The sequence below is a fragment of the Phocoena sinus genome, chromosome 20 (genome assembly GCF_008692025.1).
Source record: "Phocoena sinus isolate mPhoSin1 chromosome 20, mPhoSin1.pri, whole genome shotgun sequence".
Taxonomy (NCBI): Eukaryota; Metazoa; Chordata; class Mammalia; order Artiodactyla; family Phocoenidae; genus Phocoena; species Phocoena sinus.
Window position 1 is genome coordinate 44,471,095 of NC_045782.1, and position 16,206 is coordinate 44,487,300.

At 45.6% G+C, this 16,206-nt stretch overlaps 1 protein-coding gene and 1 non-coding gene across 3 annotated transcripts in view; both read right to left on the bottom strand.

Annotated features, from left to right (window-relative positions):
* Positions 1–6,354, bottom strand: part of ERN1 (endoplasmic reticulum to nucleus signaling 1) — an 83,864-nt gene extending 77,510 nt beyond the window's left edge. For both annotated transcript variants that reach the window (XM_032616362.1, XM_032616363.1), the window contains exon 1: positions 6,127–6,354. In XM_032616362.1, coding sequence (XP_032472253.1) covers positions 6,127–6,180 — 54 coding nt within the window. In that variant the 5' untranslated portion in view covers positions 6,181–6,354. The remainder of the gene's footprint in view (positions 1–6,126) is intronic.
* Positions 6,355–10,205: 3,851 nt separating this feature from the next.
* On the bottom strand, positions 10,206–10,278 carry TRNAE-UUC. The gene has a single exon. It is a non-coding gene; the product is annotated as a tRNA-Glu (tRNA).
* Between the last annotated feature and the right edge of the window lie 5,928 nt (positions 10,279–16,206).

Sequence of the window (16,206 nt, forward strand, 5' to 3'; positions counted from 1 at the left end):
CACACAACCAGTGAGAATAATGTTGTAGAATTAAATTTACTGACACAGAAAGATCCATGTTATAGTCCAGTCTGGGGAAGAAAAACATTATCTCTGCAAATATGTGCACATAAAAATTGTCTAGAAGGACATATATCAAGATATGAGGGCTTCCCTGGTGGCTCAGCGGTTAAGAATCCACCTGCCAATGCAGGGGACACGGGTTTGAGCCCTGGTCGGGGAAGATCCCACATGCCGCGGAGCAACTAAGCCCTTGTGCCACAACTACTGAGCCTGTGCTCTAGCGCCCGTGTTCTGCAACAAGAGAAGCCACCGCAATAAGAAGCCCGCTCGCCGCAATGAAGAGTAGCCCCCCATCGCCACAACTAGAGAAAGCCCGCGCGCAGCAACGAAGACCCAACGCAGCCAAGAATAAAAAAAAAAAAAAAAAAAAGATATGAGTAGACTAGTCATCAGAGAAATGCAAACCAAAACTAAGGAGTTACAACTTCACCACCACTAGGATAACTATAATAAAAAAGACAGATAATATCAAGTGTTGGGCATCTTTATGTCAGAGCTAAGATTTATATGTTAGACTGTTACAAGACAATAAAACTAACTTGACTTTAAAAATATATATATCAAGTGTTGGGGAGGATGCAGAGAAATTGGAACCCTCCTACACTGCAGGTGGGAATGTAAAATAGTGCAGCTGCTTTGGAAAACAGTTTGCTAGTTCCTCAGAAGGTTAGACAGAGGGTTACCGCATGACCCAGAAATCCCACTCTTGGGTATATACCCAAGAAAAATGAAAATCCATGGCCATTCAAAAATCTGTACCCAAATGTTCACAGCAGCATTATTCATAACAGCCAAAAAGGGGAAACTCTAATGTCCATCAAATGAAGAACGGATGAACAAAATGTGGTATATCCACATAATGGAATATTTATTCATCAATAAAAAGGAACAAAGCACCGATACAGGCTACAACATGGATGAACCTTGAAAACATTACGCTAAGTGAAAGAAGCCAGACACGGAAGACCACATGTAGCATGATTCCATTTATATGTAATGTCCAGAACAGGCAAATCTACAGAGACAAATGTAGATCAGTGGTTACCAGGGGCTGGGAGGTTTGTGGGAAATGGGGAGTGACAGCTAATGGGTATGGAGCTTCTTTTGGGGATGACGAAAATATCATAAAATTGATAGTGGTGGTGGTTGCACAATTCTGTGAATATACTAAAAGTCATTGAACTGTATATTTTAAATGGGTGAATTGTATGCTATGTGAATTATAGCTCAATAAAGCTGTTAAAATGTTAATAGAGGTAATGTTTGGGTAATAGAATTATAGATATGTTGTGCGTTTTAAAAAAATTTAGACCATCTATGCTTTCTTTTTTCTTTATTACGACAAATATGATAATACTCTGAGAGATTTATTTTCAAATCTTCCCATGTTATCATACAGAAAGCACCAAACACACAAAAGATTTGAAGAAAAAGAAATCACCTTTCTTATAATAGTGGAAAAATTGGAAAGAACCCATATGACCCCAGTAGGGTGATCACCAGGCAAAGCATGGCTTATTACCACATCAACCCTGCTCAGCTAGGACCCCAGTCCCTAACCTGGGGCTGGGCACAGAAGGCTCAAATGCTTTCTGAGTGGATGATGGTTTACTAAGGTGCTACTGAAAGTGACAAATGCAATGGTGCACTCAGAACATTTCCTAACAGGTCACAGGAGACATTCTGTGAAAAAAAAAAAAAACGGAACGAAAATACAGAACACAGGGACTTCCCTAGTGGCGCAGTGGTTAAGAATCCGCCTGCCAATGCAGGGGACATGGGTTCGAGCCCTAGCCCGGGAAGATCCCATGTGCCGCGCAGCAACTAAGCCCCCGTGCACCACAACTACTGAGCCCGTGAGCCACAGCTACTGAGCCCACGTACCACAACTACTGAAGCCTGCGTGCCACAACTACTGAAGCCCACCGCGCCTAGAGCCCGGGCTCCACAACAAGAGAAGCCACCGCAGTGAGAAGCCTGCGTGCAGCAACAAAGAGTAGCCCCCGCTCCCCGCAACTGGAGAAAGCCCGCACACAGCAACGAGGACCCAACACAGACAAAAAATTTTTTTAAATAAATAATTAAATAAATAAAATATATACAGAACACATTTTTACACTGTTCGACTTGCTGTGCCTTTGTGCATGAAGATCATAAGATAATCAGAAGTGATGCAGAGACTGTGTAAAAGGAACTTAAAATTTTTAAAAGTCATGTAAGCAAGGACCTTGGGATTTTTTGTTTGTTTTTGTATGGTATCTAGTGGGGGGGGCGCATTTTAAGTTCTACTTTTCCCAGTCTGTATGTGGTCTGGTGCACTCACTCATTTAAATATCTCTGAGCATGTGTTGCTCTGAGGCAGCAAAGTCTGAAACCAAACATGGGAAATAGGTAAAGATAAAGATAGGGAAAAAAAAATCCCCAGCCCCTGGGAAATATAGCCAACCAGCATGTTTATTATTCACAGACTATGATTCACTGTCCCTATTTTTTAAGCCAGCCTCATACTCTAATCATAGTGCTAGGTTACAGGCCCCGAGTTATGCGTGCATAATAAAAACAGAATCCATCAAAATGATACATTAGGCTTTTCTCCCCTATATCATCTCTTTAGGGAGAACATCTGATCATTATAAAACATACACAATATTAAGCCTAAGGATTACTGTGGATTCCCCAAACCAAAGAGGTTTCCAATGAAAATGAAATAGTTATCCAATGATTCTTCAACCTGAAGAATGGAGACGCCACCGGAGGCATGCAAATAACTATAACCCCCAGGCCCATGCAGATGGCACTGTTCTGTTCAGACATGAAGAAACCTTTACATAGCTCACTGGTTTTATATTCGGGAATATGGTCTTTACATAGCTCACTGGTTTTATATTCGGGAATACCGTCGAACGTTCTCAAGAATCACTCTCATACACGTTTTCTCTTGTGCTCTTAGAAGCCACATGACTGCGGAGAGCCTCCTGGGCAGGCAAGTTAATGAAACAAAACAAACTCACGTGCACAACTACAGTCTAATTTCAGGATCAGCAGTCCTGAGAACACGAGCTTCATGAAACACCCTCCTCACTCTCCTCGTGGCAGCAGTATTAATACTCGATACCTCCTATGAGGATAATTCATGCAGGTGATAACTATCAGAATAAATGATAAGCAAGGCCATTTCTAGTTAAGACTCATGTCTCCGTGTGTTTTTGTGCACACGTGATCTACAATTCTCCGTGAAGTTGTTTATCCCCCTCTAAAACCAAAACATCGGCCGAATAAAAGAAATCACATATCCTCTCGCTGAAGAAAGTACCCTGCCTCACCTGCCACAGATCTCTTTGGTACTTGAGAGAAGTGACACCCAAACACTGTACAATGAGGACCACAGGCCAGCAATGATGCAACACAAACCAACATCAGGCACAAGATCCAGGTCTAGGAAGGAGGCGAAAAACTCACTGACTGAAAAAGCACCTTCTGGATTAAAAAAAGACACAGCCCTGAGTGCTTAGTAACACCGATATAACTGCATTTTGGATCCGGTAGCCTGGAGTCTCAGCTTGCAGGTGAGTCAATGTCTGGCTCAGACACACACTGAGGGAAAATCACAATACTGCCTCCTCTGCACTAGTTACTTCATCAGTCAAAAAGAAACAGCATCAAAAAACATTCCTTGCTCAGGCATAGTATAACATTGAAAAATGATGACTTAGAGTAAAAAACACCTTTGGGGGGTGGCAAGGAGAATTTACATTACCTATGATGAGCCAGATCCCTTCACACCTGTTAGTGTGTTAGCTGTCCCCATTTCACAGATCAGGAAACAGAGTCTCTAAGACTCTGAGGGCACAGCTACCAAGGGACCAGAAAGAACTCAGGTTTGTCTGATTTTACAGCCAGTACATTCTGCACAACATCACTGCTGACTAGTTTAACTGCAAACTCGGCAATGCATTTCATTTAGAATTTTAAAATAATACTTCCCACTATGTTTGGGGATCGAAGTTTCTACTGGTAGGTAATTCTGGGAATGAAATTCTGACCTTTGCCCTTAAAAGCAGTTACACTAAAACATAACCTTTTGATAAAGGTTGGACTCTTTTACCATGAACTCTGAAAAGTTTGGATTTCTAAACACAATTTGGAAATATTTACATGAACCGAAACTATAGTCCCAACTAAGGCTAAATAGTTATTTTTGGTTCTTTAGCCAAAGTTGTTCAATAACTAAAACACTAGACTCCAGTGACAGAATAGCACACGAAGAGATGTGGCAAAGAAAACAATATGCACAAGGCTCTGATGATATGAAATGACTGATTTCCATTTCATACATTTTGGTCACTCTCTTTACACTCTTATTTGTGGACAGATGCCAGGCAGCAGTTAACCAATCCAAGATGAAATGTTCAAGTTCAAAACCTGACCCCAGTTTTGAAAGTGGATTTTTAAAAAATTCAATCAGAAGGAAAACTTAACTGACATGAGTTTTACTGTGAAGTGTGTACAAATTTTCCTTTGAAAAAAACCCCAGGATTTCCCTGGTGGCACAGTGGTTAAGAATCCGCCTGCCAATGGAGGGGACACAGGTTTGAGCCCTGGTCCAGGAAAATCCCACATGCCGCGGAGTAACTAAGCCCATGCGCCACAACTACTGAGCTTGCACTCTAGAGCCCACGAGCCAGAACTACTGAGCCCACGTGCCACAACTACTGAAGCCCAGGCGCCTAGAGCCCGTGCTCTGCAATAAAGAGAAGCCACCCCAATGAGAAGCCTGTGCACTGCAACAAGGAGTAGCCCCCGATCGCTGCAACTAGAGAGAGCCCGGGCGCAGGAGCAAAGACCCAAAGCAGCCAAAAATAAATTAATAAATTAATTTAAATAAATAACTAAATAACCCTGAATTTGAAAAAGGTGGCCTCGTATTACTTCAGCTGTTTCCAAATTCTTGTTACCCCAAGAGCACGGACTATTATTTACCTAAAATGCATAACCTCCAAAGAGTTCATGCTGTGGCACTCAGGTATACACATGTCAATTCTCCACCTGGACACCTGGTACCTGATACACCATATTAAAAAGTACACAGTGGAGGTCATTAAACAGAACCTGCTCCAATGCACCATACCCACATCCCGAACAATTCGTTTTCTTTCTTTCTTTTTTTTTTTTTTTTTTAAAAAAACCACTCACTAATTTAGGTTCTTCCAACCAGAAGGGGAAAAAAAGCCAAGTCTGTCCACAAAATGTCCTCCCAGCCACGGTGCCCGAATCCACAGTCTGAGTGAAGGCCTGAAAGTTAAATAAATGTAAACCAGTCTCTTCTCTCCAGAAAAAGATGAAAAGACTTTTTGGACAGCCCCACGGTGTTCTCCCGTGAGGAGACAGTCTTTCGTTTAAAGTTTCGAAGCGGCTTCACTGCCGTCCCATATGGGGTCTTGAAAACAAGAGTACCATTCCCACCGCTTAACCTGCTTAACGATGTCTTGCTGCCCGAAAGGAAGCCCGCTGTCTCCAATGCCAAGAAACCTGCAAGGCAGGTAAGCGGAATCAAGCTCTAGGGTAAGAACGCTTACCCACTTCCAGTGGCATTCGTTTCCCAAAGTTCTCGCATTTTGAAAAGTTCAAGCTAAGATTACAAACGCAAGACATTCCCTTCCCCTTGGTTACAGGGCCCTTTCTGCCCTTCCTCCGCGGCCACCGCCAGGCCGAGTTGGCGCCCACCGGCGGGAAGGGTCCGGCAGGTGGGGCGGCCTCCCAAGGGCCCGGGGCCTTCTGGAGACCTCAAGGTGCCTCTAGAACGACACAAAGTTGCGCCGGACAGCACACGGCCGGGTAGGCGCTGCTCGTGACAGCCGCGCTGGCCCGCGAGGCCCCTGGGTGGCGGACGCCTCGGCGGGGCCGGCCGTGGCCGCCACTCCGGCCGGTCAGGAGGCCGCCACTCCCCGCCAGGCGCCGTCTCCGCCCGGGCGCACGGAGCCTGGGGCCGCCGCCGCCGCGCTCCCGGCTCGGACCCCGGCCCGTCCCGCGCCGTTCCCCACCCCAACCTTCCCGGTCACTCACCCGGGGGCTGGGCAGCAGCAACGCCAGCAGCAGCAGCTGCAGTCGGGCAGGCATGGCGAGGACTCGGCCCTGGCTCTTGACCGGTCCGGCCGGCTCCAGGGGGGCGGTGCGGGCGTGCAGAGGACGGGGCGGGGGCGCCGCGACAACAGTGCGGCGTCGGCCGGGACTCCGCAGACGCAGAGCTATCTAGGCGGTGGTGGCACCCCCATTCCCGGCCCTATAAGTGCCGGGCGCCGGCGCTTCTTCCGGTCGGGGCGGGGCAGGAGGCGGGGCCGGCCTAGGGGCGGGTCTGGGATTGGGCGGGGCCCAGGCTTGGGGGCGGGCTGGGGTTGGCCTGGGCGGGGCTGTCGCTGGAGGGGCGGGGTTATAGGCGGTGGCAAAGGCAGCTTGGGCCTCCGGCTGGCCTTGAGTGCCCCGGCCGCGGCGGCAGGAGAAGAGCACCAGGCTTCTGCGTCGGGCATCTAGGGACGCTGAGTGATCGAGGCAAAGAGCTTGCCTGAGGGCAAGGGGAGACCGGCAACCCCGCCACACGGGCGCATTCCCTGCCCCAGGCGGTCCCAGTGATCCCGCTGAGAGATCCGCTGCGTCAGACTTGATCAGGAAAGGCCAGGAGACAGCCGGTGCCGAGTGTCCAGAGTCCCCGCTCCGTCTTCCCGCCGTGGTGGGATCGTCAGCGACCTCCGGAATGAGGGTCGGCAGCTGGCAGGGGATTCCTGAAACCCGGCGCTTCTGCCCTGCGCGCGGCTATTGCCGAGTTCGCAGCCCTGGGGTCCTCCAGCTGCGCCTCAGTTAGTCCAAACGTCCCTTTCTTTGTCCTCAGGAATTCCCCTCAAATCATGTCCACAGCCAACAGTTCCCTTTGGAATAACCACGGCCAAATCATTCGCCAAAAATTACAAGCAAAGAAGGAAACCATTTCAGCTGCTGGTGTCATGTGTATTTACGTGGCATTTGTAGATGTGACCTCGTGAAGCTTGACATGTGTCCCAACTCACTGGAGGGAGTGGGTTTGTTGAGGACTCATACAAGGTCCTTTTGAAGGTTGTGGGCTATTAACCTGATGTAAAGAGCCCCGCAGCTCTTTGGTCACTGTCTCATGCTGCCCTCCACTTTGATGGAAGCCTCTCTCCAGAGGACATTTGTAACAAGACAGAATAAACTAAGGTTCAGAGCACAACATTTCCATATTCTAGGAGAAAAGGAAAAGAAGGATGGCAGCTTCTCTAATTTTTTTTAAATTAATTAATTTTATTTTTGGCTGCCTTGGGTCTTTGTCGCAGCCCGCACGCTTTCTCTAGTTGTGGTGAGCAGGGGCTACTCTTCGTTGCAGTGCGCGGGCTTCTCATTGCAGTGGCTTCTCTTGCTGCGGGAGCACGGACTCTAGGCACATGGGCTTCAGTAGTTGTGGCTCGCAGGCTCTAAAGCACAGGCTCAGTGGTTGTGGCCCACGGGCTTAGTTGCTCCACGGCATGTAGGATCTTCCTGGCCCAGGGCTCCAACCCGGGTGCCCTGCATTGACAGGTGGATTCTTAACCACTGCACCACCAGGGAAGCCCTCTAATTTTTCTTGACTTGCTCGTATGACAGCCTAAGATTTTTCAGGGTTTGGGGGAAAGGAGTAAGCAATGCTAGAGAAATAAAGAAGTAGGGACTGTATTCAATATCTTGTAATCACCTATAAGGGAAAAGAATCTGAAAAAGTATATATATATATATGAATCACTTTCTGTACACCTGAAACTAACACAACATTGTAAAATCAACTATACTTCAATAAAAAATAATATAATTAAAAAAAAAAAAGTAGTGGGAGACTGACCAGATGTCTGACCTGGGTGCATGTGAGTCAATCCTATCCCACTAGAGCAGACAGAAATGCTCATGGTAAACCAAATCCCATCAACAAAGTTCCCCATTCCCAACCTCATATGCCTGAATCACAGTCAAGGGACTAAACCCTTGCTGGAGAATCCAACACACCAGTTTAAGAGTAGGACAAATCTTGGCAACTGTGAAAGCAGTAGACACATTTTGAAAAGTGTTATCTGCATGTATAAATGCAAACGGAGAGGTCTGAGATTGGCGAGGGATGTGCAGAAACACAAGCTCCATCACTCCTGACCAGTGTGGCCAGGTGTCCAGGGAGGCGCCCACAGAAAGTGGGAGGAGCTCTTTAATGATTATCTGTCCGGCATGCAAGCTGACAACAGGATCTATAAGACCACAGGGTTGAATTAAAAGAGAAGCCTGATCAGAAAATGCTTTCACATGCCTTCTCTGGTGCTTTTTCTCCGACAGAGTGACTCTAGGAGGGGAACTTTCTGTGCTGGAACTCTGGCAGCCCTTTTACAATTCAAAATGTCACTGTGACCCTGTAAGCACAGCAGATAAAACACAAAGGGGAATGCTTACCTCAATCTGACTCATAAATCAATTTTAAAGATCCAATAAAGAAAAAAAAATCCGTTCCAAGGAGACTGGACCAGGTAGGTATATTTATCTTGTACTCATCTGGACCAAATCTCCAGGCCATAACTGCACTGTTACAGGTTCTCAGAATTTCTTATGCACCAGTTAGGTTACTCTTATGCTTAATCAGACAGGCACATGTCTTGTGCCTGTCTCCATTTGATTAGCAACTCACACAAGGGTTTTATTTACGGCAGCATTGCCCACAATCTTGTTCCATAGTCAAGTATTGTTTTAGACAGCTTTTTGCTTTTGATAAAGCAAAAGCTGGCATTGCTGATAAATACAGACAGAAATGGAAATATTTTTGCCGGGTGCCTTTGAAGTGGACCTGCCCATAGAAAAGGACTGAAAATGACCTTTCTGGAAGTTGTTTTAAATAACATCCACTAAACAAGGCAAAGGTCATGGTTTTAGTGTAAAGATAAGCCCTCTTTTTCCACCAAGGTTAAAATATATGTTCAGCAAAGACTGGCCCAGGCAGGACCTGACTATGTCAATAGAGGGGAGGGAGTGGTGGGAGAAAGTAAGCTAAAATCTTATCTTCACTTCTCTAAATCAGTGGCTCCCAAACTTGAAGAGTTTTTTTTTTAAAATAGATTCCCAACACCTTTTTCTGCCCTCTTCCCCCTACTGATTCTGAATCTCCTGGGGGTGGAGACTGTGTTTTCCAGTTTCCGCAGGTGATAGGGGCAGCCAAGGTCCTGGAATCCGGCTCACTCATAACGTCCAGTGTAATCCCTGTGGCCCTTAATCCCTTTTCTTTATTTTAGCAAATGTCGCCCTCTAGTGGAAGTTATGATCCAGCCTTCAAATGTTTGTGCCTGTCTCAATTCTGTTTGAAACCCTTCAAAATTTCACTTAGAAATGATTATGAAGTTGGTTTGCAGATAGCTATTTAGCGAGAGAGTAGTTTCCTTTGAAGGAGACTTGAAAGGAAAAGCTGGTAAAACCAGAAAGGGAGGTCATGGTTGAAAACTTCAGTACCATCTCAAAGGAACAGTGTCTTTACCAGGCTAAATCCACTTTGACTATTTTGAGTGATCTCCACGCTGCCGCTGCTCCCAAACAGACTTGAACTTACAGCACATGTTGAGGGGTAGTTAAGGGATAAATAAAACAATGAAGCAAGAGTTTCTGGTAGCAAGCTAAATGTTTATCTCTTTCATGTCCTAATTTTTTAAGGGAAATTCTTTAAAAGCCACTGTCACTGTGAGCAGTTTGGTTCTTAGGTAAATAGAACCTTGGTTCTTCCTGTTCCAGGATGACTGGATTTGAAGAGATTGTGCCACTCACTCCGGAGAACTTCTCTTTACCACAGAATCCAATCTACTGTACACTTTTTTGCTACCGCAAAGATGATTCTCATCACAGTTAACATTGGTTGGCTGTGGGCTATTGTTTGGAAATGGGCAAACACATGTTTTATAGGACCAGCTCATGCTATCTGCACAGCAGTTCAATGAGGTAGTGTTCTTAGCCCCATTTTACAGATGATACATTGGAATCTTAAAAGATTAACAGCCAGGTGGGTAACACATAGCTAGTAAGCAGCACAACATGGATTTTTTTTTTTTTTTGGCTGTACCGCACATCACATGGGATCTTAGTTCCCCGAGCAGGGATTGAACCTGGGTCCACAGCAGTGAAAGTGCTGAGTCCTAACCACTGGACCACCAGGGAATTCCCAGCACAACCTGGATTAGAACTCAGCTGTCAAAAAAAAAAAAAAAAAAAAAAGAACTCAGCTGTCTACATAACCTCGGAGTTCACTGAGACAACCACAGATGCTGCAGCCTGTTCCACCATCGCTGGTTGTTATCCTTGCCCCACCCCCAGCGTAGTGACAAGGTACCATTCTGTGGCCCGTAAATGTGGTTAGGCAGGAGCCCAGACTGCCTTGTCCCTGGAATACTATTAACAAACAGAAGTTTGTACAAATATTTGGTGATAAGGGGCATTGCCTCAAATAACATGTAAGTCTCCTGATCTCACCTGGGGGTTGATTGTGCAAAAGCACAACTCACAAAAGGCACCGACCAGCCACCTGGGAGAGAAGAGTGAGCTTTCCCCTGGGGTTTCTGCCCTGGGAGGGAGCTCAGTCTGATGCTGATTATTTGTTCACTTGCCTCTGAGCTGTTGTATTTTACACCCATTTGTGCTGAGTCTATATGCCACCATGGTGAAGTGTCCATAGTGGTACCAGTGTATCGTATATTAATATTCTCAAAGGGCCAGCTCAGTGCCAATGTGGAAACGGCCATCCTCTCAGAGTACCTCTTCTTCCTCACTGGTCAGTCCCTCCTAATCCCCTGGGATCCAGCTTATTTCAACAGAACTCTCTGGAAACTTCTCTCAAGCAGCTCATGTTCTTCCTCCTGCAAAATCCCAGTGGTCTTGCTTTATCTTTTTTACCCTGGGCCTCTCTTCAGTTCACGTATGTTTTTGTTTGGTTGGTTTTTGGGTTGTTTTGGCCGTGCCGTCTGACGTGTGGGATCTTAGTTCCCGGACCAGGAATTGAACCCGAGGCCTCGGCAGTGAGAGTGCAGAGTCCTAACCACTGGACTGCCAGGGAATTCCCTCAGGTATGTTAACAGTTCTTTTTTCTTGAACTTTTCCTCCTTGGATAGTACCATTTTCTGGCTTTCCTCCTGTCTCTCTGCTCTTTTTCCTCCTTGCAGACTGTGTTTCTTAAGGTTCAAGATATATACCTTACCTGTTCTCTCTCTCTCCTTTCTACAAGAGCTCATTCACAGACATAACCAAATTTTATTTTTTTAAATTTTTTAAAAAATATTTTTTCGTTTTAAAAAAATTTTATTTGTTTATTTTTTGGCTGTGTTGGGTCTTCATTGCTGAGCGCCGGCTTTCTCTAGTTGCGGTGAGCAGGGGCTACTCTTCGTTGTGGTGCGCGGGCTTCTCATTGCGGTGGCTTCTCTTGTTGTGGAGCACAGGCTCTAGGCGTGCGGGCTTCAGTAGTTGCGGCTTGCAGGCTCAGTAGTTGTAGTGCACGGGCTTAGTTGCTCCATGGCATGTGGGATCTTCCCAGGGATCGAACCTGTGTCCCCTGCATTGGCAGGCAGATTCTTAACCACTGCGTCACCAGGGAAGTCCATAACCAAATTTTACAGTAGAAAGAAACTTTAGCTATAATTTTGTCACCTTCATTTTGCAGATGACCTCATCTTTGTCCTCGGACGGTTACCACTCATTCATTCATTTATTCATTCACTCTTTTAACAAATACCATCAAGGGCTTCTAAGTTCAAAGGATTGGTACCATGAAGGAATATCACAGTTTGCAAGTTGGTAAAGGTGATAGGACTTGCACAACGTACAAGGCCAACTGTGAAAAGTGCAAGAAGGTGAGAATAAACTCAGAAACAGAACTATGTTCTGTGTTCAAGAGAGAGATGGGTCTGGTAGAAGGAAGGAGGTGGGATGGACAGAGCAGGGAGGGCTTCATGGAAGAAGTGGTATCTGGGCTAGGCCTTTTGTCAGATTTGATACGGGAAAGGAACAGTCTAGGGGGACAGGAGGACCCGAACAAAAGCCTGGAGAAGGGAAAGGACTGTGTGGCTTCATGGAAGCCCCAGCTGCCTCATTAGTGAGCTCGTGTGCTTGCTTCGACAGCACATACACTAAAAACAAGTGAGCTCGTGCTCGACTTCTACCCAGAGGAGCAGTGGGAGATGAGGCAGGGCAGGCAGGATGGGCCGGTGGGTGGGGGCGTTAATGTCAGGCTGGGCTTTCTTAGCAAGCCAGCAGAGTGAGATGGGACTGAAGGTACGCTTCGGGGGGAGAGTTCGGGCAAAAGACAGACATTTGAGAGACATCAGGAGCCGGTTAACAAGGGTTATTTGGGCCTTAATCTAGAGCAAGAAAAGGAAGGGGGGGACCAGGGCTGATACAAGAGACCTTGCCAAAGCAGGATGGAAAATATTTGACTGGTGCAGTTAAACAAACAAGAAGACTCAGAAGAAGGAATTCAACGTTATCAAGTGTTTACCATGTTCAAGGGACCGTATTACCAAACTGAACTTGGGTCCACTTGCCTGCCTCAAAGCAAAGCCAATTCACTGACACCAGGTTGTGATGAAGGAAAGCATAGTGTTTATTTGCAGCTCGCCAAACAAGGAGTATGGGAGTGGCTCATGCTCAAAACTCCCTGTTATTGGCTTTCAGGGATGGGTTTTTAAGGCAACACTTGGGGTGAGGGCTTCAGGGTGCATGACTTTCTTCTGATTGGTTGGTGGTGAGGTAATAGGGTGATGTTTCAGGAATCTTAATCATCAACCTTCTGATTTCAACCAGTTTGGGGTCTACCTGCTTTTGCTCAGCTTATAGTCACCATCCTCCACTTGGGTGGGCGGTCTAATTTCCTGCAGAACTCAAAGATATGTGTGTCAGATCATTACATACCTCCCCTGAGGAGGAACTAGGACTCTGTTTTACTGCTGAACTGTTGTCATTACTTTTCCTGTTTAACTGATTTTCCTTTGTTTCTGCATTCCTTCACTTCCCTAATTCCCAGGTCCTGCTCAGTTTCAGCTGTTCTCACCATGGAGGGAGCAAGTGAACAGGAATTAGGGCCCGCCTTGGAAAAAGGGCAGATATGCTAGGTGGTACTGGCTCTGCCCTAGTGGGCACCTACCCTGGTGAGGCCAATCATTCTACTCTACTGTGGTAGCTAAGTTTCCAAAGATGGCCCCAAACAATACTTTCCCTCCTTATAAGCCATGCTGCTCTTCCCATCAAAAGTAAGAGCTATTTCCCTTCCCTTTGAATCTGGACTGTCCCCGTGACTGGTTTTGACCGTAAGTGACATTCTGAGACCTCCCAGCCCAAGTTTAAAAGGGAAGGCAACTTCCATTTCCTTCCTCTTGGAATCTAGCTGCCATCTTGGGAGATGCCCAAGCCACACTCAGGCCACATGGAGGAGAATGGAGTTGCTTTAATCAACAGCTCCCAGCTGCCAGCCATCTAGGTGAGCCATTTTGGATGTTTCAGCCCAATCAGGCCCCAGGGTGACCACATGGAACAGAAGTCCCTCTCGGCTGAGACCGTAAGCAGAGAGGGGAGGGGGTCTCCAGAGAAAGAGAACCAGGCATGGCCTTCTTTTTTTTTTTTTTTTAAACATCTTTATTGGGGTATAATTGCTTTACAATGGTGTGTTAGTTTCTGCTTTATAACAAAGTGAATCAGCTATACATATACATATGTTCCCATGTCTTCCCTCTTGCGTCTCCCTCCCTCCCACTCTCCCCATCCCACCCTTCCAGGCTGTCACAAAGCACCGAGCTAATATCCCTGTGCCTCAGGCATGGCCTTCTTGACATAAGAGAAGCCATTACTGGCCTAAGCTATTTTGTGATCTTCTAAGCCTGGCCACAATGCTTGTCCTTGAACAGGTCTCAGTAATTAAAGATCTTAAGGCAAGTGAGGGAACGCAGGAGCAAAGGAAACACAGTCAAGAAAAAATAGTTCAGTGATAAAACAGCGTCCTAGTTCCTCCTCAATGGATATACGTAACAATCTGGTATGGTCTTTTGAGTTGTTCTACAGGAATTTAGGCCCCCACCCAGGTGGAGGATGGCTAAGACCCCAGACTGGTCTGAACCTAAGGAATGATATTAACTTTTTCTGACCTTTGTGCCTTCAGTCAACTAAAGCTTGGACTCTGTTTAACTTTGCCCCAATTCTGTGCTTAATTCTCCTCTACTCAAGGCCCTTCATGAATATGCACACACTGCCCCAGCCTCTTCATGAATATGCATATACCCTTAGCTTAAAATCTCCCCAGTTTTGCTGCTTGGGGAGACACTGCTTTGCGAAATTTCCCCGGCGTTCTCCTTACTTGCTGCAAGTAATAAATCCTTCCTTCTCCCAGTCTTTGGCTTGGTTGTGTCTTTTGGCTTGACACCTACCAAGAGGCAAACCCTGTTTTCAGTTAACAAGGCTAGTTAACTCACAGATCTGTGAGAGATAATAAAAATGGCTGTTGTTTTAAACCACTAAGTTATGTAGTGGTTTGTTGTGCAGTAGTAGTTAACCAAAACAGCTGCCCGTCTGACCAACTTTACTTAACCCATGGGTAGGCTTGTATCCAATCTGGCCCCAACTAGAGGCACGAAAAGAGACTCGTTTCCTTTTTACTGGCAAGGCCGGGAGGTGTGAGGCCCAGGAGCTGCCTCCATCGTGTAAAGAAAGCCAACACAAAAGAAAAAAGTTGACAAGTAAAGAGAAGCACAGATGCAGTCAAGGAGCCCTGGACAAGCTTAAGTTCTGATTCTAGTTGGCTTGACATCAGCCTGCACAGCTCTTCTTCCCCTATTTAAACAAACCTTCCCCTATTTATCCCAGCTAGTTTGAGTTGGGTTTCCATCACTTACAACCAATAATCCCTGATTAAAGTGCTAGCTCAACATTTCTAAGAGGACTAAATCAACAATATACATGACTACACCTGGCCCATGACCTACACTAAAGACATCATTTCACACTCACCATATTGGCAAACATAAAAGGTGTGACAATATCAAGAGCTGGTGAGGGTGGAGGCCAATGTGGTAGTGCAGATTAGAGCCTCCACTTTGGAAAATAAGTTGCTATTACCTGCAAAGTCGGAAACATGGGCTTACCTAGCAGTTGTGCTTCTATGTGCATACCCCAAAGGATCTTTTGCACACACACGAGAATATTCAGAGCAGCTTTGTTTGTCATACTAAAAACTGGAAGATATTTTAAACATCTAACCCAAAGAGGAGAGATGTATAAACTGCAGTGTAACTGTGTACTGGGATGCTACACAGTAGTGAAACGGGTCGCATTCCTACAATTCCTGGTTGCATTACATACAACATGAAGGTCACCAATATTAAGCAATAAAAAGAGCAAGTCACAGAAGAATATATACAGTATATTCTATTTCTATAAAGCTCAAAGTCAGGCAAAACTAAATAATAAACAAATATATGAAGCGGGGCTTCCCTGCTGGCACAGTGGTTGAGAGTCCGCCTGCCGATGCAGGGGACACGGGTTCGTGCCCCGGTCTGGGAAGATCCCACATGCTGCAGAGTGGCTGGGACTGTGAGCCATGGTCGCTAAGCCTGCGCGTCCGAAGCCTGTGCTCCACAACGGAAGAGGCCACGACAGTGAGAGGCCCACATACTGAAAAAAAAAAATAAATAAAATATATATATATATATATATATATATATATATGAAGCAAAAGTCTAAAAAAACCAAAAACCAGACAAACTCAAAATTCAGGACAGTGGTTTTCTCTGAGAGGGAGAAGTAGTCAGAAGGGGCCGAAAGTGAGCTTCAAAGTTACTGATGATGTCATTTCTCTTAAACTAAGTGGTAACTGAATGTTCAATTTATTAATATCTCCAAATCACACATATACTTTTATGTACTCTCTGTATTCAGAGATACTTCAAAATCAAAATTTAAATGAATTTTTAAAAATTGAAGTATAGTTGATTGATGATGTTGTGTTGGCTTCAGGTATACAGCATAATGATTTGGGATTTTTTTTGCAGATTATATTCCATTATGGGTTATTACAAGATACTAAGTATAATTCCTTGTGATAGGCAGTAAATT